Source organism: Macaca thibetana, chromosome 10 (assembly GCF_024542745.1).
Source record: "Macaca thibetana thibetana isolate TM-01 chromosome 10, ASM2454274v1, whole genome shotgun sequence".
In the NCBI taxonomy this organism is placed as follows: domain Eukaryota; kingdom Metazoa; phylum Chordata; class Mammalia; order Primates; family Cercopithecidae; genus Macaca; species Macaca thibetana.
Genome location: NC_065587.1, coordinates 71,458,756 through 71,484,025, shown reverse-complemented (window position 1 = coordinate 71,484,025; position 25,270 = coordinate 71,458,756). Strand labels below are relative to the sequence as shown.

General features: G+C 51.2%; 3 protein-coding genes across 3 annotated transcripts in view; 2 read left to right on the top strand and 1 right to left on the bottom strand.

Moving 5' to 3' along the window:
- SNRPB (small nuclear ribonucleoprotein polypeptides B and B1) overlaps nucleotides 1-25,270 on the top strand; it is a 350,333-nt gene that overhangs the window by 35,837 nt on the left and 289,226 nt on the right. The window lies entirely within an intron of this gene.
- The window catches only part of FASTKD5 (FAST kinase domains 5), a 488,950-nt gene that overhangs the window by 374,788 nt on the left and 88,892 nt on the right, over nucleotides 1-25,270 (top strand). The gene's annotated exons all lie outside the window — the stretch shown is intronic.
- EBF4 (EBF family member 4) overlaps nucleotides 16,763-25,270 on the bottom strand; it is a 65,927-nt gene continuing 57,419 nt past the window's right edge. Inside the window, exons 12-18 of the mRNA XM_050745674.1 lie at nucleotides 24,565-24,653; nucleotides 24,371-24,436; nucleotides 24,095-24,272; nucleotides 23,812-24,000; nucleotides 20,558-20,755; nucleotides 17,079-17,154; nucleotides 16,763-16,860 (exon numbers count right to left, since the gene is read on the bottom strand). Coding sequence (XP_050601631.1) covers nucleotides 17,084-17,154; nucleotides 20,558-20,755; nucleotides 23,812-24,000; nucleotides 24,095-24,272; nucleotides 24,371-24,436; nucleotides 24,565-24,653 — 791 coding nt within the window. The 3' untranslated portion in view covers nucleotides 16,763-16,860; nucleotides 17,079-17,083. The remainder of the gene's footprint in view (nucleotides 16,861-17,078; nucleotides 17,155-20,557; nucleotides 20,756-23,811; nucleotides 24,001-24,094; nucleotides 24,273-24,370; nucleotides 24,437-24,564; nucleotides 24,654-25,270) is intronic.

Genomic DNA, 25,270 nt, shown 5'->3' with positions numbered 1-25,270 from the left:
AAACCTATTTAATTTCCACGGAGAGGAAGACAAAGGTGGCTTCAGCCTCTGTGAGATAAATCCCAAGCTCAATGTCCCCAAGTTTATGAAGCAGTATGGAGGAAATAAAGAGCACAGGCTTGGCCGGATGCGGTGGCTCGCACCTGTAATCCCAGCACTTTGGGAGGCCAAGGCGGGTGGATCTTCTGAGGTTAGGAGTTCGAAACCAGCCTGGCCAACATGGTGAAACCCCGTCTCTACTAAAAACACAAAAATTAGTCGGGCATGGTGGCGCATGCCTGTAATCCCAGCTACTCGGGAGGCTGAGGCTCAAGAATCGCTTGAACCTGGGAGGCAGAGGTTGCAGTGAGTCAAGATCGCACCACTGCACTCCAGCTTGGTAGAGAGAGTGAGACCCTGTTTCAGAAAAAAACAAAACAAAGCACAGGTTCAAAATTTAATTTAAAACTATCACTAAAATCTGCATGTGAGAAGAGGAATTGGGGCGGTACACTCAATATAGTGACCCAACCCCTGCGACATCTTAGAACTTTAAGTTACAAATGTTCTTTTAATTACAACTTTATTAGAAATACAGCTATATGAAATATAGACACCTCTGATGACTTACTTGTATTAGGTTACCAATACAAGCTTCAAAAAGTGTTTCAGTGCTGGGAATGGTGGCTCATGCCTGTAATCCCAAATTCTGGGAGCCCAAGGAAGGAGGATTGCTTGAGGCCAGGAATTCAAGATCAGCCTGGGCAGCACAGTGAGACCGCATCTCTACAAAAAATTAAAAAATTAGCTGGGTGTGATGGCACATGCCTGTAGTCCCAGCTATTGAGGAGGCTGAGCAGGAGGGTTGTTTGAGCCCAGGGGTTCAAGGTTATAGTAAGTTATTGTCGTGCCACTACACTCCATCCTGGGAAACAGAGTGAGAATGTCTCAAAAAAAAAAAAAAAAAAAAACCAGCAGCTGGGCATGGTGACTCACACCTGTAATCCCAGCACTTTGGGAGGCCGAGGCAGGCGGATCACGAGGTCAAGAGATCTAGACAATCCTGGCCAACATGGTGAAACCCCGTCTTTACTAAAAATACAAAAATTAGCTGGGCATGGTGGTGTATGCCTGTAGTCCCAGCTACTTGGGAGGCTGAGGCAGGAGAATCGCTTGAACGTGGGAGGCGGAGGTTGCAGTGAGCTGAGATTGCGCCATTGCACTCCAGCCTGGGCGAGAGAGCGAGACTCCATCTCAAAACAAAAACAAAAACAAAAAAACAGAACAACCCCCCCCCCAAAAAAAAAAAAAAAGAAAACAGTGTTTCAGTGGCTGAAGTCCCTTATTACATGAGTGATAAGTGGGAAATTTTCAGCTACTATTTCTTTGAGTATTTTTCTTCTTTTTTTCTTTTCTTTTCTTTCTTTTTCTTTTCTTTTTTTTGAGATAGGGTCTCACTCTATTGCCCAGGCTGGAGTACAGCAGTACAATGTCAGCTCACTACAACCTCTGCCTCCCACACTCAAGCCATCCTCACACCTTAGCCTCCTGAGTAGCTGGGACTAAGGTGTATGCCACCATGTGTGGTTAATGTTTGTATTTTTTGTAGAGGCAAGGTTTCACCATGTTGCCCAGGCTGGTCTTAAACTCCTGAGCTCACACAATCCTCCTGTCTCAGTCTCCCAAAGTGTTAGGATTACAGACATGAGCCACCACACCCAGCCCTGCTCTCCGTCTGGAACTCCAGTTACACTAATGTTAGCTCTTTTGTTATACCTCCACAGTCTCTGAGGTTCTCTTTATCTTTTTTTTTTTTTTTTTTTTTTAGTCTCTCCTCTCTTTTTACAGATTTGGCCATTTCTGTTAGTCTGTCATTGAGTTTATGGATTTTTTCCTTTGTACTTTCCATTTTGCTGTTGAGCCCATCCACTGAATTTAAAAATTTTAGTGATTCTGTTTTTTCAGTTCCAATGTTTCCACTTGGCTCTTGTTATCGTCTACTTTTTCAGAAACTTTCTATTTCTTTGCTGAGGCAAATTTTTCATTTGTTTTAAGCATATTCTTAGTTGTTTGTTGAAGTATCTTGATCATGACTGCTTTAATATCTTCATCAGTTAATTCAAGCATCTTGGTGTTACATCCAATAGATGACCTTTCTTTATTTGGTTTGAGATCTTCCTGGTTCCTGGCATGACAAGTGATTTTTGATTGAAACTTGGACTTTTCTTTTTGAGATGGAGTTTCCTTCTTGTTGCCCAGGCTGGAGTGCAATGGTGCGATCTTGGCTCACCACAGACTCCACCTCCCAGGTTCAAGTGATTCTCCTTCCTCAGCCTCCGAAGTAGGTGGGATTACAGGCATGCGTCACCATGCCCGGCTATTTATGTTTTTAGTAGAGACGGGATTTCTCCATGTTGGTCAGGCTGGTCTCGAACTCCTAACCTCAGGTGATCTGCCTGCCTCAGCCTCCCAAAGTGCTGGGATTACAAGTGTGAGTCACTGTGCCCAGCCTGAAACTTGGACCTTTTTGTATTGTGTTATCAGACTCTGGATCTTCTTTAAACTTTGTGTTTTAGCAGGGCGTGGTGGTGCATGCCTGTAGTCCCAGCTACTTGGGAGGCTGAGAGGGGAGGATTGCTTGAGCCCAGGAGTTCAAGGCTGCAGTGAATTGTGATCATGCCACTGTACTCCAGCTTGGGTGACAGAGCAAGACCCTCTTTAAAAATAAAATGGAAAAATATGAATAAATAAATATAAACTTTATGTTTCAGCAGGCTTTATTCTGACACCAATCTGTCTGGCAGGGCAAGGCAGGGTGGTGAGGGGTAGGGTCGGGTCTTCCCTGCCAGGTGGAGGTAAAAAATGACCTCTATTGACACCTGTAGGGGGCAGGTGCTCCATTTTACTGATGGGCAAAGGTGGGAAGTCTGACTCCAGCTGTGATCTTCACTGACACCACAGCTGGGGGGGCGAAGAGGCAGGGTAGGTGGTCTAATAAATTGCTCTGGGCCATGGCAAAAATCCTGACTCTCCACAAGGCTTCCTATGACACATCTCAGCAGGAAGTGGGAGAGGCGCCTCTTTACTGGAGAGTACAGGCTGGAAATCCAGGTTCTTCACGTGGTTCCCAGTATGGTGGTGGTACTAGTGAGACCGTGGAGCACGGAGGAGGCCGCTTTGCTGGCTGACACAGATGGACGGCTCAACTGTACGCCCCGTCTTCACTGGCACTGCTCTGGTAGTGATTGTTGTGTAGCAGGACGAGCCGCAGACAAAACTCCTCAGACACCGGATTAAAGAAGGAAGAGGTTTTTTATTCGGCTGGGAGCGTCGGCAGACTCATGTCTTAAGAGCCGAGCTCCTCGAGAAAGAAATACTTGGCCTTTTTAAAGGCTTACAACTTTAAGGGGTCCACGTGGAAGGGTCGTGATAAATCGAGCAAGCGTGGGAAACTTGACTGGGGGCTACATGCATCAGCTAACAGAACAAAAAGTTTTACAATGCTTTTTTCATACAGTGTCTGGAATTTACAGATAACACAAGTAGTTTAGGCCAGCGGTTGATGTTATTATTATTACTTCGTTTAACTCCTAGGACTGGGTGGGGGTGCCAAGGTTGTCTGGCTATTTATCTTACTTTTGTTTCTCTCTCTCTTTTCTCCTGTCTTTGAACTAGGCAAGGTGGGGGGAGGAGGGCAGCAGGAGTAGTAGTGGTCTCCTCCCTTAGTTGGGGAACCTCATTGCAGCCTTGGGAGGGTGGAATTTAGGCTCTCCACTGGGCCTTTGCTGTGCGGATGTAGGTGGGGCCTCAGTTTATTCTGTGAGGCTTGGCTGAAGTAGAGTAGTTTCTGTGTCTCGGTTTCAGCTTTACTAGGTTGCTGTTCACTTGGTCCTTTGGCTAGAGGAGCAGGTTTTTACTGGGGCTTTTTTTTACTTTTTGGCATACCTTGGCATTGCTGGGTTGCCAGCTTCTTTTTTTTTTTTGAGACGGAGTCTTGCTCTGTCACCCAGGCTGGAGTGCAGTGGCGTGATCTCGGCTCACTGCAAGCTCCGCCTCCCGGGTTTACGCCATTCTCCTGCCTCAGCCTCCCGAGTAGCTGGGACTACAGGCGCCCGCCGCCACGCCCGGCTAATTTTTTGCATTTTTTAGTAGAGACGGGGTTTCACTGTGTTAGCCAGGATGGTCTTGATCTCCTGACCTCCTGGTCCGCCCGCCTCGGCCTCCCAAAGTGCTGGGATTACAGGCGTGAGCCACTGCGCCCAGCTGGTTGCCAGCTTCTTAAGTTCCAAATCTAGGATATGTGGAACAGAAAGAAAACCCAGGGGACTCTCTGCCATGTCTTTCCTGGGGTGCAGGGGCCTCTAGATAATCTGCCTCTTTTTCTCCACCGTTCAGAATCCTGTTTTTTCCCCCAGAATCCGCTTATGCTTATTTCATATATAATGTCCAGGGTTTTATTTTTTATTTTTATTTATTTATTTACTTAAGGGACAAGGTCTCACTGTTGCTCAGGCTGGAGTGTGGTGGTGCTACTATAATCTCAAACTCTTGGCCTCAAGCAATCCTCCGACCTCAGTCCCCTGAGTAGCTGGGACTACAGGCGTGCACTACCACACCTGGCTAATTTTTCTTTTGTAGAGCCAGATGGTCTCACTATGTTGCACTGGCTGGTCTCGAACTCCTGGCTTCAAGTGATCCTCCTACTTGAGCCTCCCAAAGGTTGGGATTACAGGCGTGAGCCGTTCAGGATTTTAAATTATACTTAGCAGAATAAATGGCAAAACGACGTCATTCCATTTCCTGGGAAGTCTCTACTTTTCTTGTTTTGTGTTTTGGAGCATGAGGTGCTTTTCACACGTTTTCTTTTCCCCTCATGCTCCCTCCACCTCCTGTCATCTTTCCTGTGGGGCGCCTCTTTCTGGGGCTCACCCTCCCAGAGGACGCTGCTGTCCTTCCTCTCTGGCCACTGCGTTTTCTTTTCCCCTCATGCTCCCTCCACTTCCTGTCATCTTTCCTGTGGGGCGCCTCTTTCTGGGGCTCACCCTCCCAGAGGACGCTGCTGTCCTTCCTCTCTGGCCACTGCACCGAGTCCCTTGAACTTCCCTTTATCCCTTTGTTCTAACTTCCGTGAGCTTCCCCAACTTAGTCAGTAGTGTCCCTATTGCCTAAGGGAAATTAGGGTGGCTGCTGGGCATTGCAGAAGGAGAAACAGAGCAGACTCAGTTTTTGTTTTGTTTTGGTTTTGGAAACAGTTTCCTTTCTTTTGTTTTGTTTGTTTGTTTGTTTGTTTTGAGACAGAGTCTTGCTCAGTCACCCAGGCTGGAGTGCAGTGGCATGATCTCGACTCACTGCAACCTCCGCCTACTGGGTTCAAGCAGTTCTCCTGCATCAGCCTCCCAAGTAGCTGGGATTACAGGCATGCCCCAGCACACCCAGCTAATAGTTTTGTATTTTTAATTGAGATGGGGTTTCACCATGTTGGCGAGGCTGGTTTCGAACTCCTGACCTCAAGTGATCAGCCCACCTCGACCTCCCACAGTGCTGGGATTACAGGCGTGAGCCACCGCTCTCTTGAGTATGAAAAGGGAAGGTGCTAGGATTACAGGCATGAGTCACCACCCTCTTGAGTATGAAAAGGGAAGACCACAGGGAAGCAGGAGCAGATGCCAAGGTGAGATCTTGGAAAGAGACTAGAGCAACAGCAAGACTGCCAGCCCTCACCCTACCTTGGGGACTGGCTCAGCATTGCTGATCTGGGAGGTAGAAGAGAAGGGAAATGGGGCTCAACCTGGGTAGGGTGCAGGTGGGAGGACAGGCAGAAGAGTGAGTCACCTTTTAGAGACATCCAAGGCAATGACGGGAGTCCTGAGCCAGCAGAGCTGATGTGGACAGCACCCATGGCCCTCCCAAGGAGTGACTATGATTGAGTCAACTGCGTGCTTGCTGTGTGTGTCCACCTCTGCTGCACAGCTCTGTTGAGCATCACCTGATCTCCCTGGGTGGATTCCTGCCCTTTGTTTGTCAATGGACCAGGACATTCCCTATAAGCCCCACTTGAAACAGAAGGGGAATCCTTGCCATCCAAGAAGTAGGGCTGGTATAAAGATGGGCGTTGCTCCTGGTCTCGGATTTACTAGATAGAGGGGTAGAGTGGAGGCTTTTAGAGTTCCACCAGATCCTTACCAGCCACTGTGCTCACCCCCAACTGGGGTGAGTGTTGGCTGCTGACAGCTCACAGCTTCCCTCTTCTCCTAAGTATTGCCCTTGGCCAAATGGGAGCTGCTTTGCCCAGGAGGTTTAAGTCTTCACTCCCCTCTGGCAGCTTGCAGCCAGTGGTTGACAGGTTCAGGGATATTAGAGGCATCTCCTTGTCACGGCAGGGTCCAACTGAGGTGCCCTTCATGCTTAGGCTCAGTGTGGGACTGTGCTGGTCTCCTGCAGAGACCGTATTCTTGCCCAGCTCTTTCCCCTGCCCTGTTCTGCTTTCTTCTCTCCTTTCTGTCCAAAGAGCCCTTTCATGTGCACCCAAATGCCCATTTCAGGCTCTGCATCCAGCGAACCCCACCTAAAATAATGGGCTGATGGTATATGCTGAACAAATTGTGGATCTGGCTGGACACGGTGGCTCACATCTGTAATCTCGGCACTTTGGGAGGTAGAGGTAGGAGAATTGCTTGAGGGCAGGAGTTCAAAACTATCCTGGGCAACATAGCGAGACCCCTGTTTCTAAAAAAATAGAAAAACTAGCTGGGTGTGGTGGCACATGCCTGTAGTCCCAGCTACTCAGGAAGCTGAGGTAGGATTGCTTGAGCTCAGGAGGTCGAGGCTGCAGTGAGCTGAGACAGTGCCACTGTACTCCAACCTGGGCAACAGAACAAGACCCTGTCTCCAACAAACAAACAAACAAACAAACAAACAAACAAACTGTGGCTCTAACAGCAATGTAGCCCCATCCCACCGGGCTGTGTTAAGGGAAGAAGAGGTCTTACTGGAGCTCTTTCTCCTCCCCTGGCAACTCCTGCTTTATGCCCACACCCACACAGGCGCACAGTCCTCCCCGCACCCGCTCCCCACCATGCCTTCTCCTGCACAGCCGCTTCCCAGAGGAAGTGGGTTGAGGAATTCTGTCAACCTTGACACTTGATGATAGCCTTTTTCACTTTCAGTTGAGACCAAAAGAGAGGCTGCCCCGGCCTCACTCAACAAGGGACAGAGAGGTGCCTGGAAGTCTCTTGGTACCTGTTCCTGGCCCCGCCTGACTCTAGGGCTCTGTGCTGTGGAATCTGCGGGGGCACCACAGACAGACCTGCCAGGTTTAGGCCTGCTCAACCACTCGACCACATTCCACCGGCAGCCACAGTTTGTCTTGGCAAGGTCAGCCTCCAGGCCCAGCTCCAGGAAGGCCCTGGGGAGCAGCCCAGACAAACCAGCTTTCACCACAGAAGCCAGCGCTGGCTGGGCTTGAGGCAGTGACAGCCTGAGAGTGGCTGGAGCCTCCCCCACCCACCTAAAGGTGAACTGAGTTCTGGGTGAGCGGGTGGGTGCGTGGAGGGGGCAGGCTTCTAGATGGGTGGAACCCACAGAGAGGCAGCAAGGGCAGGAGCCAAGTCAGAGGGTTTTTCTTCCCTACACGAATCAGCCCTTCAGGAACTGGACTCATGGAATGACTGCCCGGAGCCCCGGCAGCCTAGCCTGAGCCTCCTCCTCACACCCTGCCAGCTGAGGGTGCATCGGGGCAGCTCTCGCTCCCAGGCTGGCACGGGAGGGGCAGGAGAAGCTGTGGGGAATGAAGATGCTGGGATGCTGAGCCCCAGGGAACAGCAAATCTGCTACTGGATGGCCAGCTTTCCTTCCACTGTAACCACTTGGCGCCTTCTCTCTCAAGGAATAAAATACTCAAGGATTGTATACAAACAAAAGTCTTGTTTCTGTTCCCGCCCTGCTAGGCAGCCTCTCCTGCATCTTTAGAGTCATGAATTCTCTTCCATTCTGTCTTCAGTGGGGGTCTCTGAGACCCGCCTACCCATTCTGCTTGGCAGTCTCTGCAGCTCCAAACCCAGGACCTCCTACCCTCTCTGTGCCCCGCTGCCAAGGTGAGGCAAGGAGGGGAGCTTTGAGCACCTTCGCTTTTGGAAGTGAGTGGTCGGGGCTCCTGAACAGACGACTCACGAGGACTCTTCCGGATTTCAGACAGAGGGGACCCAGAACTGAGGAGCCCAGCCGGGTTTGAATCTTAATGGTTACAATAGAATGGTAAAAAGATGGGTTAGAATCAAAGTAGAATGACTTAGTGAGAGATTAATTTGTGTTTGTTCTTGTGTTTTTCCCTTCACTGCTCCCAGAAGGTAGCTGAAGCCAGCATGGCAGTGTGAGATACTGAGGTGGTCTGCAGAAAGCTTCACTTCTCCAGGAGAAGCAGGGAAGGGCGAGGACCAGTAAGTGCCTTCTTAGAGAGCAGTGCAGAGAGAGGAAGAGAGAGAAAGAGAAAATAGGCTCTGTGTTAATAATTGGTATACCCGGTATAAAGAATAAGGCCAGGCATGGTGGCTCATGCCTGTAATCCCAGCACTTTCGGAGGCCAAGGAGAGCAGATCACTTGAGGTCAGGAGTTCCAGATCAGCTTGGTCAACACAGTGAAACCTCATCTGTACTAAAAATACAAAAATTAGCCAGGCATGGTGGTGCGCGTCTGTAATCCCACCTACTCAGGAGGCTGAGGCAGGAGAATCACTTGAACAAAAAAAAAAAAAAAAAAAAAAAGAAGAAGAATATATGGCCATTTACAATTAAACATATAATTAGCTAATGCAGTGGCTTAAAATTAGACATGTAATTAATGTAATTCAGCACATTAATGAAATAATGGAGAAAGTAATTTGATTACTTAATATATGTAGAAAAATATTTCATAAAACTTGGCATCTTTTTATAATTTTCAAACATTTTTAGAAAATTAGGAATAGAAGGATATCTATAAACCAAACATGATGCTTAATGGTGAAATATTAAAAGTTTGCCCTCCAGAATCAGGAGCAAAACAAAGATGTCCACTCTCACTGCTTCTATTCAACATTTTATTGGAGGTTGCAGCCAGTGCATTTAAGCAAGAAAAATAAGTAAAAATAAAAAAAATAAGGACTGCAAGTGAAGAAATGAAACTGTCCTTTTTTGCAGATGCCATAAGTATGTAGCTAAGAAAATCCAAGATAATCTAAGGATAAGTGGCTAAGCAAGATTGCTGGATACAAGATAATTACACAAAAATCCATTGTGTTTCTGTATATTCACAACAAATAAATAAAATTAAGAAAATGATACTATTTATAATACCACAAAATAATCAAATAGAAATAAATGAAATATGTGTAAAACTTTCATACAGAAGTCTATAAAACATTATTAAGGGAAGTTTTAAAAGATCTAAATAAATGGAAGGATATACAATATTCACAGATTGAAATGCACAATATTTTAAAGACATCAATTCTCCATTAATTACTTTGTAAATTTAATGTAAACCCAATGAAAATCCAGCAGGCTTTTTTTTTTTTTTTTTTTTTTTTTTTTTGAGATGGAATCTCGCTCTGTTGCCCAGGCTATGGTGCAGTGGCACGATCTCTGCTCACTGCAACCTCTGCCTCCAGGGTTCAAGAAATTATCCTGCCTCAGCCTCCCGAGTAGCTGGGACTACAGGTGCATGCCACCAAGCCTGGCTAATTTTTTACATTTTAGTAGAGATGGGGTTTCACTGTGTTGCTCAGGCTACTCTCGAACTGCTGAGCTCAGGCAATCTGCCCGCCAGTTTAAAAAATAGAAATTAATAAACTGATTATAAAATTTGTATTGAAATGAAAAGGACCACATGTAGCTGGCATAATTATGAAAAACTAAGTTGAACAGGCTGGGTATGGTGGCTCAAGCCTGTAATACTAGCACTTTGGGAGGCTAAAGCAGGAGGGTCACTTCAGGCCAAAGGTTCAAGACCAGCCTGGGTAACATAGTAAGGCCCTATATCTATAAAAAATTGAAAATAAAAATAAAAAATTTTGAAAGGAAGAATTAAGTTGGATGATTTGCCATATTATATATCAAAACATACTATACATCTAAAGTTATTAAGATAATGTGGCATTGGTATGAGGTAGATAAACTGATGAATGGATCAGAATAGAGAATCCAGGACAGACACACACATATATGAACATCTGATTTATAACAAAGACTTCAGTTCAATGAAGTGGGGGAAAATACACTCATTTCAGTAAATAGTCCTGGGTCAATTGGCTAGCCATATGAAAAAAAAATTAAATTTGATCTCTAGCTTACACTGTGCACAAAAATAAATTTTAGTTGGATTGTGGACCTAAATATAAAAGCCAAAAACAAGAAAAATTCTAAAATATCTTCTTGACTTTGGTGTAAGTGAAGATTTTAAAATTTATTTTATTTTAATTTAATTAATCAACTAATTTTTTTGAGATGGAGTCTCATTCTGTTGCCCAGGCTGTGGTGCGATCTCAGCTTACAGCAACCTCTGCCTCCCGGGTTTGAGTGATTCTCTTGCCTCAGCCTCCTGAGTAGCTGGGACTACAGGCATACGCCACCATGCCCAACTAATTTTTGTATTTTTAGTAGAGACGGGGTAGACGGGGTTTCATTATGTTGACCAGGCTGGTCTTGAAGAACTCCTGACCTCAAGTGATCCTCCCACCTTGGCCTCCCAGAGTGCTAGGATTACAAGTATGAGCCACCACACCCACTGAAGATTCGTTTAAAAGCATACAAAAGGGGAGGGGAAGCGTGAAGCAAAATAATAAATAAATTAAAAGCATACAAGAAACACTAACCATAAAGAAAAGATTGATAACTTAGACTACATTCAATTAAGAAATTCTGGTTATCAGAAATCTAATGACTGGGCGTGTGGCTCACAACTGTAATCCCAGCACTTTGGGAGGCTGAGGCAGGTGGATTATTTGAGCCCAGGAGTTTGAGACCAACCTGGGCAACATGGAGAAACTTGTCTCTACAAAACACACACACACAAAATTAGCCAAGTGTGGTGGCATATGCCTGTGGTCCTAGCTACCCTGGGAGCTGAAGCAGGAGCATCACTTGAGCCAGCAGGCTGAGGCTGCAGTGAGCTGTCATTGCACCACTGCACTCCAGCCTGGGTGACAGGGCAAGATCCTGTCTCAAAAAAAAAAAAAAAAAAAAAAAAAAAAAAAAAAAAATCTCATAATGAAGGCAGGCGTGGTGGCTTACGCCTGTAATACCAGCACTGTGGGAGTCTGAGGCAGGAGTATCACTTGAGCCCAGGAGGTTGAGATCAGTCTGGGCAATATAGTGAGACCTCCATCTCTTACTCCCAAAAAATTAGCCAGGTGTGGCACCTGTAGTCCCAACTACTCAAGTGGCTGAGGCAGGACGGTTGCTTGAGCCCAGCAGTTCGAGGCTACAGTGAGCTATGATTGTGTCACTGCACTCCAGACTGGGTGACAGAGTGAAACCCTGACACACACACACACACACACACACACACCTCATAATGAGAGAGAAGAGAAGGGGAGCATGGGAGAAGTGATAAGAGGATCCTAGGTCCATATTTGTGGTCGATGCCTCGCACCCATCAGAACTCTCACATTGAAGGTCTTCTTGTGAACAGCCAACTTCTAGGCTGGTGGCTCCAAGGAGGTGGCCCATTCCCTTCCATCATCCAGTAGGTGGTGTTACTACCACTGAGGTGGTAGCAGAGGAGGGAGCTGTGGACAGGGTGGGGAAGGCAGCTGCCCCAGGATAAGCAGTTAAGAGCTTCGGGGAATCACTAACTGTGAAGACCTAGTCTCTCCCCGGGTAGAAAGACACTGTGAACTGTGAACTTTTTCCTATTTGGAAAAGTTCTCCTAGGGAAGTGAAAAAAGACTTTGAACCATTTGAACCATTTCAAATATGTCCAGTGCTTGCTTCAATCCAAAGTTGGTCATGTGGGTAGGGAAATAGACCTTGGATATCACTCTGGCAAAAAGCTTCTAGTCTGTCTTCAAGGGCATAAAGATTTATTGCTTTAGGTTTCACAGTTCCATCCATGATCCACCTGGAATTGATTTTTGTGTATGGTGTGAGGTAGAGGTCAAATGCAATTTTTGCATATCACTATCCAATTAACCCAACACCATTTTCTTTTTTGAGAGATGGGGGTCTCACTTGTTGCCCAGGCTGGCCTCAAACCCCTGGGCTCAAGCAATCCTCCTGCCTCAGCCTCAGCCTCCCAAGTAGCTGCCTGGGCTCTAACATCTTTTTTTTTTTTTTTTTTTTTTTTTTGAGATGGAATCTCGCTCTGTCACCCAGGCTGGAGTGCAGTGGCATGATCTTGGCTCACTGCAAGCTCCGCCTCCCAGGTTCACACCATTCTCCCACCTCAGTCTCCCAAGTAGCTGGGACTACAGGCGCCCGCCACCATGCCCGGCTAATTTTTTTGTATTTTTTTAGTAGAGACGGGGTTTCACCGTGTTAGCCAGGATACTCTCGATCTCCTGACCTTGTGATCCACCTGCCTCGGCCTCCCAAAGTGTTGGGATTACAGGCGTGAGCCACCACGCCCGGCCTAAGATCATATTTTTTAAAAAGACCATCCTTTCCATACTGCACAGCAATTTCCATTTCTCTAGGGGATTTTTCTTTTTGGAAGAAGTTAAAAGTCTCTGCCAATATGGGCAGGGGGCAGGGAGAATGATATTTTGCAGAATAGTCAGCAGAGGGCTGGTGAAAGCTGCTGCCTGGCTTCTCTTGAGCCAATGAGACCTGTCTATAGCAGGTCCTGTCTGAGCCAAAATGTAGCCCCAGAAGCTCTCTGGTCCCTAGGGTCAGATGCAAAATGCAGCAGCCTGGTTCTGCTAGAAAACATTTGTAAGAGGAAAGCAGAGGACTTAGTGGAGATGCACTCTCTCCGAAGGGTGAGCAGTCAAGGGTCTGATGCCCATTCTACTCCCACCCCCATTAGAAGCCTGGGGGTGGGCTGATGCTGAGAAGGACCCCTTTGTCACCTGGCATCTTGGTACTTCAACTAGAAATAGCCTGGGCAGTTTCTGTCACCTGGTCCCAGGTAGAGGTGGGACCTGCAGATAAAGGAAAAATCCATGCCTACTCCAAACTTACTTTAAGTAGAAAAAACCATCTTCCTCTGGATGACTGTCAGGGACCACCTCCAGGTGTGTGCCCCACCCACATCCCCACATCTTTACCTCCTCTGTGTATACCTGTCTGATTCCAACTGTCAGCTCCTGCTTCTCTTTGTCTGAGTGTTTTCCCTAGCTACTGGGACTGTTTTATCACCTGTGGGGAAGACTGGAGAAGTGCCAGAAAGCTAGTGCTGCCCTCCCACTCCATCCAGAAGCCCTAACCACTGACTGATGAGAATTGGTGTATAACTACCCCAGCTGCCTCGCTCCTCAGGTGCAAAATTCCTGACGTACGCATTTTATAGCCTCCCAGAGTTTCCAGCTGGGATTAAGCTTCAGAAAAACCCACAGTAGTAGCGTGCTCAGTAGCATCCTGTATTGGGCTTCCTTCTCTCTGCTGCCTCCCTTCCCTGCTCCCCTGACTGGTGCCTTCTGGGATTGCGGCCCAAACAAACCATCTGGACCCACCTCCTGTCCCAAGGTCTGCTGCTGGGGGAACTGAAACAAAGACAACTTCCATTCCAGGCAAATGATCCCACCCTGACCAATATTCACATAGGAATTGGAGCTAAGGTTAGGATTTTCATCACTGGCCTGGGATATCCGGGCTCTGTAGGGATGAATGCCAACGAGTCAATCAATTCTACTTGTGTGCAAGGTCTCAGGACTGAGCTAAACTAAGATCTGGTCATTTGACAGCATTTATTGGGTAGTGGGTCTCCACTACAGATTTATGTAAGCTCAAGGCCAAGTTTCTGCCACTTGGCTTAATGTCATCCTCAGACTGAGGATTGCTGGTGCTACTGAGAAAGGAACCTCTTTGACTACGGAATGTGGGAAGTCCAGAAAGGTGTTCCATTTGCAAGGCCCAGAAGATGCCCCAGTTGCTTTGTAGAAGGTGTCACAGACCCAGACACAGGCCCAGGTTTGCTGGCGGGCCAGTCTTGTACTGACTCGTCGTCAGCAGTTTGACTTGCTGATTTATAGACTACAAGAAGGCCTGGTGTGATATTGACTTGGCTAATAGTTTTCATCTCAAGTAACAACTGTGATCAGTAGCTTTGTTGAAAATGATTCTGTGATCATGGTGGTTTTGTGGCATAGCAGAGGCTGTTGGTGTCCTGTCCACATCACCTCGGATTACTGTCCCAGAATTTGCCAACAATATTCTACAACAAAACCTAACTGGTGATTTTTCCTCCATGTAGGTGGGAGGGGCAGGCCAGAAACACTAAAGGGTTAATTTCCTGGAAGCACCCCTCAGCTCACAGATGGAAAAAAAAAATGTTATATTAGTTTGCTTGGGCTACCATAACAAAATACCATGGACTGGGTGGCTTAAACCACAGAATTTTGTTTTCTTACAGTCCTAGAGGCCGTTAAGTCACAGGCCAAGGTGCCAGTTGATTTGGTTCCTGGTGAGGGCTCTCTTCCTGGTTTGCAGACAGCTGCCTTCTCTGTGTCCTTACATGATAGAAAGAGAGCACTCTGGTGTCTCTTACTCTTCTTATAAGAGCACCAATTCTATTGGATCAAGACTCTTACTCTGATGACCTCATCCAGTCTTAATCACCTCCTTAAAGGCTCCATCCTCAATACAGTCATGTGGGAGGTTAATGCCTCAACATATGGATTTTAGGGAGGCACAATCCAGGTCACTGCAAACATGGTAATTGATTAGCTATGTCTGCTGTGGATGAAGGAAAGGGACAGTGTGGACTCAAACGGTGGCTTGAGCAGCATTGTGGGATTGTTAGGGATAGACATCATGTCTCATTTATATCCACCATGGCACCTGACCCATCCTGGGAACCAGAGTGTGACCACTATCCAGTTACCACCTGTGTCCACTGCAGATTAGAACTTTGCAGGGCCTCAGCTGGGAGGGCCCTGGGCAACAGGAGCTGCTCAGAGCCAAATAAAGCAGGGCGTGAGTTTTGGTGCTCTGAGCTGGAGGCCACGCAAGCACTGAGAATGGGGCAGGATGACCAGAAAGCAGCATGACCTCTTGCCCTGTGTCCAGGAGAGATGAATCCCAGGTGCTGGCCAAGAACACCAGAGAAAGAAGTGGAGGCCTCTGAAACACAAGAGCAGCCCTGGCAAGTGTGCCTGTCCAGAAGGCTGCATTTGCAGGTCATGGACGCATGGGTTGAGAGGGCCAGGGTGTCCAGAGGCCAGAGCCCAGGAGCATGGCCAGGAAGAGAAAGAGGAAAGCCTGAGGCCTGGGGCTAGACACGGGGATCACTGGATCATGGGTCAAAAAAGTGGCTTTCAGGGTCAGACAACCAGCCAATCATCCAGGGGACATATCTCAGGGGACAACTGGGACTCATCCTAGAGGGGTGGGTGGTGGAGTGAATGGGCATAGGAACCTTGCCTCCTTACCCTCCTTCCACCCAAACTCTGAGGCAGGTGAGCCATAAGGTGCCTAGGCCTGGGGGTGGTGGGGTGGGATGGGGTTGGGGTGTGGCTCAGATAAACAGCCCTGGAAACCACAAGCTGCCCCACCCAGCCCAGGCATGGCCCTGCAGCCTCTGTGTTGGATTGGATCTAATTTCTGAGCCTCTGTACATCTGGGTCAAATTTGGTTTGGTCTGTCCTGGTTCTCAGCAATGTCTGGACAACCACCACTTTGGTCCTGACCAGAGAGTTGGGCAACTGAGTCCTCAGTGGCCCTATTATGCTCCCAGGCAGAGCTCAGGCCTGCTAGCGTGCTCCCCCTCTCCCAACAGTCCCTAAGAACAGACATAGGGCAGGGAATACTTGCTTAGTCAAACTCTGGGGCTGTTTAAAAAGCCCAAGGCGCAAGAGGGCTCCCCCGGGGCAGGGTTTGGAGCTGCCCCTAGAGCTGCTGAATGGCTGCTGAGAAAAGCAAACTCACACCAAGGAGGCAGGTGAGAGGCCGGGCGGGCGCCACCTGCATCTGGTTTATTGTTCTGTTTTCTCCAAACTTAGCAGAGCAGAATGTGAAGCCACCTGGGGGGCAGCTGGGCCCACTGCATGGGGCCAGCCAGAGTCATTGTGAGTGTGTGGGCCAGAATCCATGAGACATCCAAATACAGGAGGCCTGGCACCCCGTCTTCTGCGTCCTCCATGCCCAAAGCCCCCACAGGGAGGCATGATGCGGCAAGCATGAGAGTGCAGGTCTCAAAGGAAGTGGGGGCAGCTGCGGGGCGAAGCAGCTGTTGGAAGCTCCATGGGAGCCTGGGCAGGCCTCCCCAGGCTTCCGGGCGCCGCCCTTTCACTGCACAGAAGTTGGGATGTTGGGCCAGTTGAGATGGGTCAGATGCAAACAGGACCTTTCCAGGTCACTTCTCCCTGAGCTGTCCTTTTTCCCACAGTCCCCATCCCATGCTCCCCTCACCCGACATCCCTGGTCTGCACAAGATCCATCTCTTTCAGAGGAACCAAGACCCAGACAGCGAGGCCCAGAATCCCAGCACCTCCCTGGGATGCTCTCCTGCCAAGAGCATCTGCACAGTGCTGGGGCTTCTGACCACCCCAAGACAGGGAGGCGAGAGAAGCCTGTGGGGCTCCTAGCGGGAGGCTTGAGCATGGGGTGAAGGCCCCTCCCCGTTCCACTCATGGGCTGAGGTCTGCCCATGGCCCCGGCCCTGCATCTGTCTGTGCCACCATCCAGGGTGTGGCTGTGAATCCCAGAGGGACCTCCAGTCCAGGCTCCATGGGAACAACAGCTGCAGACCTGGTGGGGCGAGAGAGGGAGAGAAGAAGGTCGGGGAGGAAGGCTGGCTGCCAAAGGACACGAAGCCACTTCTCTCTACCCGGTCAGCTTGGGTTACTGGGGTGGGCTATGTACCTCAGAAAGCTGTATAGATGGGCCCTGGGGAGGAAGACCTGGACCCCAGCTCCCCATCCCTGTGGGGCTGCTAGCGGGGAGGCCAGACCCAGCCAGAGACCTACCGTAATTACGAGTATGCCAGGCCCTGAAGCCCCCGGGCTGGAGAGTGGAACTTGTCAGAATCCTCAAAAGACTGGTCTGCAGTAGTCAAGGAGAAAGGAGCCATAAGCCATGTGCCACCCGGGGAGCCACCTGCCTGTCACTCTCTGGGCTGGAGACAGCAGGCAGGCGATATAGCACTTTCTGAAGGCAGTCAGCCATCCCTAGCTCTGGCCGGGGGCAGCACTGCAGATCAGGGATGAGGGGTGCCTCTCAGATGCTCAGGGGATGCAGCCCACGCCCTTGCTCCCTACCTCCCTCAAGAGAGCGACAACCCCAGGCTCCTTCTCCCAGGGTGGCCTCCTCCAGAGGGCCCATCTGCTTCCTCAAGCACATGGACATGTACCAGGGCAGAAAAGGAAAGAGGCCAGCCTCTAGGAGTACTGATTGACATACCCACAGCAGCATCCTGTCTGCCTCCCCAACCTATGAAATTCATCACTCCACCACTCCCCACCCCTGCCTGACTCCCTCCCATGGTTCTCGTTGCTGGCAGGAGAAATCGGTGACCCTCTGTTCTCTCCATCCCTCACATTCTAAGCTCCAGACACACCTAAGAAAAAATACCCCAAACTTGGAAATAAGGCAAAAAAAGTGACTGTGTATCCTTTCAAAGTCAACCTAGAACATTATCAAATAAGCCCACCTTAAGAGTCATCTTATTCTGGGGCATGTGACGTCTTTTGACCATGCTACTGGCTAGGGCCCAGGCTTTGCTCTTTGGATGGATGTTCACTTGGAGGAGGCTGAGAAATGGCAGATGATTTCTCATTGGTAGAAAAGACAATCCCCAGAGGAAGGTTACAAGTTTATTGCTCTGTAGAAGCAGTTTGCAGCCAGCAATCTTATTTCAGCCCTCCTTGTTTTACTGGCTTCAGTCTCTCACCGTCTACTTTAAGCTGCTTTGTCATCCTGTTATGTCCCTCATTAATGAGTTAAATAAATTGTTGGCATATATTTGTATGTTATGTTTTTATGTATTTATGTATTTATTTATTTTTGAGACAGAGTCTTGCTCTGTTGTCCAGGCTAGCCAGACTGGAGTGCAATGGTGCAATCTCGGCTCACTGCCTCCTGGGCTCAAGTGATCCCCCCACCTCATCCTCCCAACTAGCTGGGACTACAGGTATGTGCCACCACACCCAGCTCATTTTTGTATTTTTTTTTTAGAGATGAGGTTTCGCCATGTTGCCCAGGCTGGTCTTGAATTCCTGACCTCGTGATCTGCCCACCTCGGCCTCCCAAAGTGCTAGGATTACAGGTGTGAGCCACTGTAATCGGCCATGTTAGGTTATTAATGTTTTGAACGTGGGCTCCAAATCTCTGCCTTCCCACCCCCACACCTTCAGCCCGAGGTCTTCTCTATCTAGGGCATTCCTCCCCAACTAAGAACCCCTGCCTCCTTCTTCAAACCCTGCTTGGGCAAGTCCTTCCCTGAAGATGGGCTACCCTCTACCCTCTGGATGGGTCACCTAGCAGCTCCCTTGCACCGTCCCTGGCACAAAAGTCTGTTATTATTTGAGTCACCATCACAGGCCTGCCTGAGCTGTGCAGAGAAGGGTCCCTGGTGGGAAGGGACCCCATTCTGTGTGCAGGGCAGGCATTAGCACAGTTCTCAGAAGTTTCTGGGCTGCACCTAGTTGCTCTGACTGCCCCCAGAACAGCTGATTCTGCGGGACACCGTGGACATGTATCATCCTCAGTTGTCCTCCCAGGCCCTGAGCTTTCCCACCCTCTTTCCAGTGTCTCCGGACTCTCATACAGGCACCCTGGAGCACAGAGGCTCCATAGAGCATTGTCCACAGCCCCCTCCCCTGCCTCAGCCTGGTGGCTGCCCCACCTGCCCCTGCCTTGGATTTGGAGATGGCTCTGGGGCCCAAGCCACTGGCCTTGCTCTTGTGACAGGCATCCCAGCCTGATCAGCCCCCACATCAGGCTGAGGAAACGATGAGGGTGTCTCTTCCTGCATTTCAAGGCCATTCCCCAGAAACTAATCTCAAGATGCTCTTAGAAAAATACATTTTTGTGCTCAAATATATTTGCATCTCCTGTTTCCTAGAAGGTTCACAATGTACCCTGGCACATGAAAGGCTCTGACAAATTCTTCAATAGCCACTTACGTAATTTCAACACTGATTCTTTTTTTTTTTTTTTGAGACGGAGTCTCGCTCTGTTGCCCAGGCTGGAGTGCAGTGGCCGGATCTCAGCTCACTGCAAGCTCCGCCTCCCGGGTTCCCGCCATTCTCCTGCCTCAGCCTCCCGAGCAGCTGGGACTACAGGCGCCCGCCACCTCGCCCGGCTAGCTTTTTGTATTTTTTTAGTAGAGACGGTGTTTCACCGTGTTAGCCAGGATGGTCTCGATCTCCTGACCTCGTGATCCGCCCGTCTCGGCCTCCCAAAGTGCTGGGATTACAGGCTTGAGCCACCGCGCCCAGCCGTAATTTCAACACTGATTCTTTCCTAAGCTCTGTTGCTCTGACCCATTATTGCTTTGGGGAATACTCAATAGGCTGTGCTCTAACCCAACCTCTTCCAGATCAGTGCCCCACAAACTGCACTGCAGCCTTCTGTGTGGGTGTGAACGGTGCCCTTCTGACTCATATATTCATTCAATAATTCTACTATTTATTAAGCACCTGCTGTGTGCCAGATTGAGTCCTAGGGGATCCCGTGGAAGCATCCCTTAGCCGGATAAGAAAACACCTGTAAGCCTCTTACGGAAGACACTGGCCCTGGCCCCCACTACCCCCATACACAAAGACCTGTTCCGCCCCACCCACATCCTGTTGCCTCCTCCTTTTCCACAGCCAGTCCCTTCCTCTGTCCTCCCAGTGAGTTTCCAATCACCACTTGGATAGGAAAGGTTCTACTGGTTCAAAGGTTCTGCTGCACGTGAGTAAAGTGAGGCAACAGCCATTTCAGGAATGGGATGTGGGAAGATGACTTGGTCTCAAGTCCTAATCTGTAAAATGTGGGGAGGGAAGCTGGGCTAAGCCTCGTCTAAGGTCAGTCCCCTTCCATTGTCAGCGACCCAGTGCCTCACAGTGGTGTGTGCTACCCTCTGGTGGACACAGGGAGGCACAGGTACAGGCGTGCAGCCCACCAGCTCCGAGGGTCTTTGCTCTGGGCTCAGCTGGATGGGGATGGGGTGTTGGGGTAATTTCTAGACCTCATCAATTGTGATTTGAGTCTCTTTCCCTTGGCCAAGTGGTCAACTGAGAGCATCCAGAGTGGCGACCATCCCAGGCTGGGAGGCCAGGGGAGTGGGGGCCAGAAGGACCTCCCTGGACCCTAGCAGAGCTCCCTGCTCTCCGTCCTCCAAGAAGAGCTGGTCAGCCAGCATGAGGCACTGGTGAGATGCGGATGGAGTGGGCCCCTCTTGCCCAGCTGCTCCACAAGGGCCCCTCCTTCCTGCCACAGTGAGGGAGGGTGGATCACTCACCTGGAAGCCCCTCTCCGTGGGCTCTGGGGCAGGCCTGGGGTGGGGAGCTCGGGGGGCGCAGCACGGGGGCGAAGGCGCTCCTCTGTTTGACGGCGGAGATCATGTTGACAGGCGAGAAGGAGAAGACGCTGGTGGTGGGGGCAGCGGCCGGGAGGGACATGGAGGAGGCAGCCGCCAGCGGGGGGCTAGAGGGCATGACTCCGGGGCGGGGCGGGGAGGGGCAGGCGCAGCAGGGAAGGCGGTGGGAGACACAACAGGGAGACAGCACCAGAGTGAGCAGCTTGGCTGGGGCCCCACGTGGGCTGCTGACCCAGGTACCAGGCTCAGACCTCACTGGGAGCTGTGAGGGTCCTGGGCTAGCCCTGCCTTCTCAAGGGTTCTGAAGACCTTTTCTTGGGGCTGGGGATGACAGGGCCAGACCAGGTAAAGACAAAAGCAAAACCAGAACATTCAATAAAACCAAACAGTGGGAGGTAACCCCCAAAAATGAGATGAGCAACAGCTGGACTACTTCAGGATTTCTGCTGAAAACCCCAGGGATTCTGAGGAAACATTTATGAGCCTTGGGGTGACAAGGCTAGAGTCATAGTTCAGGAGTCACAGAAGAGCTGGACCAAGTAGTCAGGGATGAAGTTTGGGGGAACACACAAGCTTCTGTTACAAGCCTCTCTGTCCAACATCACAAACAGCATTCCAACTTCCTCCTCAAATATGCTCTCCTTGCCAATGTCTCCTATGTTCCTCTGTCCCTCTCCCACCTCCCCCTGCACCTTGGGGCACTTTGTTTCCTTACAGCTTAATGCAGGTCCTTGTCATTTCCAGCCTGGGCCCGGTGGGGGGGTCTCCTGAATCTCCCACTTCCAGCTGGTCAATTTAAAGCAAAGTGCAGGGATCTACATCCTCAGATCTTCCTGTTCCGAAACTCCCCAGCCACCCAGGCTGTGGCTTGCCCTCCTGGGAATGGCAAGGGAGCCTCCTGCACACAGGCTTTGCCTGCCCCCTCTTCCTGCAGCCTCCTCTCCTGGGGGCTCAGGGCCAGGGCATCGCTGGATCCCACCTTTCTACATTCTCATCTGAACCCAATTCCCTGCCTCTCTCCTGTAAAGACCGGTAAGGCTGTGATTTGGGTATTATCCAGGCAGCAGGTAGTGGGGTTGGTGGGGCTTCCTGGAAGAAAGCAATAGCCTGAGAAGGCTGCCTTTGGCATCAGAGGACCCTCCTACTTCCCTTGATACAATAATGCCTTCAACGGCTGCCCCTCTTCCAAATGTCCTCAGCCTCATCTCCTTTAAGACAATAGTTACTGCCAGCTGGAGAGGCCCCCAGAGCCTGATGAAGGGCTTGAGACCAATGCCAGAAAAAGTACTATAGCTCTTAATGCCCAGGGCTCACAGCTGCATTTTGCACCTTGGGTAGGTAGTGTGGGGAGTTTCGAGTCATTCCAGGGTTGCTGGTGGCTGAAGCAGAAGAACAAAGAGAGACCCAAGCAAACAGCCCCTGAGTCTCTGGCTGGGACAGTTCTGATGTCATTCCAGGAAGGTTCTGGCAAACTCAATGAGAATGACATCCCTTGGAGTTGGGCTACAAAGCACCTTGAACGTGGGGGGTGGAAGGGTAAGCCTTCGTCAAGACAGTATCATGAAATGGGACCAACCCTCCCTCAAGTCCAGTGTGTCTCCAGCTGATGCTGGGTTTAAGCAGCTCTAGGATTCTTGATCTTCTTGCTGAATCGGAAGACCCCAGGTGGGCTGGCTTCTTCACACCGCGGCAGTGTGTTCCTCTACTGTTGACCACAGTGTATGTGCGGGAAGGAACTGATGTTCCAGGCCCCACTAGTGTTGGCCCAAGGGGGCGCCCACAGAGAGGCTGTGAGGGTACTGCCCCAGAACTGAAGGGAAGGAGGAGCAGTCAAGCCTGGCCTGAGCAAAGAGCCAGGAGAGGCAAGGGCCTTGGGAGGGATACCCAGAGGGCCATGGCCTATGTGGACTCTGGCTTTTGGGGCCTTGGGTCCCAGAAGTTGAGCCCAGGCCAGAGAGGGCCAAGATCAAGCCTTCAGCCAGAAACAGCAGCAGGCAGGACACATGCCCTGCAAGGGAAGCCAGGCTGGTGGACAGACAGTGCAGTCTCGGCAATGGCAAATACGGGACATGGAGAGGGGAGGGCACCACGGGCAAAGCCATGACCAGTTCCTTCTGGGACAGCCTTCACCACTTCTCCAGCTCTCCAGAGTCGCCTGGGACTTCAGGGACAACCTCTCTTATGATTGATAGGGAGGCTTCTTGCACGTGACAGGAGTCGGGGGATCCCCCAAGCCCTGGGCTTTGCATACAGTGGGCGCTTTATAAATGTCTGCTGAATAGCTAAGCTAAAAAGACCTGTGAACTTGCTGATCTGGAACTTGATGTTGGAAGAGTCTTGAGGGCAGTGTAAAATGACAAGGCATCAAAGCCGTTCGGAATGTCACTCACTCATGACACGCAGACATTGCCCGTCCACCCAGCTCTGAGCTCCCCACTCTAAGAAGCCAGATGGGACGTGGTCAGCGCCCACAGTCAGGGCTGGGTCTCCGAAATCAAACACTGGCCCTTTAGGCACAGTGGCACATTCAGATCCGAAATCAACCTTTAGCAGGGGGTGGAATTGACCTTATTTGACTGCGAGGAAACAAGTTGAAATAACTTGCTGAATGCCCGGCAGCTCCTGATTTGGCCACTGAAACTCAAATTCTGTCTGATCACACAGAATTCGCTCGCTGTGCCAGACGACATCGCAGGGACCACATCCTCCCCACGTCCACCCGGCCTCTGGAGTCCTGGGGGCTGGGGGCGGCTGGAACCTGGCTTCCCTCGAGCCCTGAGTTTCCTTAGGCTTCCGGCAGGGGGCGCCAGCCTCCTCCCCAAGTCCCAGCGCGAGATGGGAAGGGGGCGGTGTCCCAGGTTTCAGATGGGCGCCCGCCTCCCTTAAAGCCCACTTCATGGGGACTGGAAGCCTAGAAGCGATGTGCATAACGGATCCGCAAAGAAGGCTAAAGTACTCTGGCCCCAGGACCCCGGGATGTGCAGCCTAGGGGTGGGGTTGAGGTCCCGCGGTAGGGGAGGTCCTAGGCGGGGACGGTGGGCCTGGCCCCGAGGGCTGAGCCAGGGTCGACTCTCACGGCGCCCGCGCCTCAACCCCTCCGGGATGGGCGGGGGCGGGGCTGAGCCCCGTTCCGCTCCCCGGCCCCAGCCCTTCCCTTGCCGGCGGGGGACACTCACTGGCGAAGGGCGAGGTGGCGGTGGAGCCATTGAGGAAGCTGGGGGACCCAGGCACGCCGAGGCCGGCCACTCCTGGCGCTCCGTAGCCGCCCAGGCCAGCTCCGAGGCCGCTGCCGTAGCCGCTCTGCTGCGAGCCGGGGCTGGGCGCGAACCCGCGGGGAGACGCGCTGCTGCAGCTGCGCGCGTAGCCTGCCAGAGAGAGCGCGGCCGTCAGGGGGCGGCGCCGGCCGGGGGAGGGGCGGTGGCGGGGCCTGAGGACCGCGGGAAGGCGCGGCGCACGCACCCGGCTCGGGCCCCGGGGTGGCGTCCCCGACGGCGATGGCCAGCGGGCTGCTGAAGGCATTGATGCCCACGACGGCGGGGTGCGGGTGGCTTGGGGCCAGGGGTCCGAGCGGCCCGGGTGCGCGGGGGGTGCTGTACAGAGCCTCGGCCACGTCCGCCGCGCGCTTCAGGAGGAGCTCCTGCGAAGACAAGAGGGAGGTACGGCCGAGACAACCGCGGGCGCCGCGTGCTGGCGAGCCCCGGGCCCGGCGGCGCTAGGAGGGCGAAGGCGCCATACCTGGTTACTGCCGGGCACTCCGTACAGGGCCTCTGCCAAGTCGGCCGCCCGCTTCAGCAGCACTTCCTGGGGACAGGGGGAGAGACAGCGGGACGGAGGGGCAGCCCCTGGGGGCGACGAAGGGGCCCTCGGGAGCCCCTCCTCACTCCCTTGCCCGCAGGACACCCTCAGCCCCGCCCCACCCCTCCGAGTACCTTGGGCAGCCTCTCGGGGTCTCCGGGGTGTCTGGGAATGACTTTCTGTAGCCTCTGGAATCCGTAGTCAATGGTGGGCTCGTTCAGAGCTGGAGAGGGGGGCGTCGTTTGGAGGACGTCTCCCCCGCAGCCCCCGACTCCCAGGGTGAGACGCAGGGCGCCAAAAGCAGGCCAGCGCCCAGTTCAGGAGCCTCGCTGCAGCCCCCTCTACCAGGCCCAGCCCAAGTCCCCCGGAAAACTCCAGGCACGCCCGGCAGCGAGGTTCGGGAAAGTTTCAGTTCCTTCGTTTGTTCATTCAACAAATATTTACTGGGCCAGGCTCTGTCCTCTGCCCTAGGCGCTTGGCATGAACACACCGGCACCCATTTGTGATTAGAAAAAAGGGAAACTGGCCAGGCGCGGTGGCTCAAGCCTGTAATCCCAGCACTTTGGGAGGCCGAGACGGGCGGATCACGAGGTCAGGAGATCGAGACCATCCTGACTAACACGGTGAAACCCCGTCTCTACTAAAAAATACAAAAAACTAGCCGGGCGAGGTGGCGGGTGCCTGTAGTCTCAGCTACTCGGGAGGCTGAGGCAGGAGAATGGTGTAAACCCAGGAGGCGGAGTTTGCAGTGAGCTGAGATCCGGCCACTGCAGTCCAGCCTGGGAGACAGAGCAAGACTCTGTCTCAAAAAAAAAAAAAAAAAAAAAAAAAAAAAGGGAA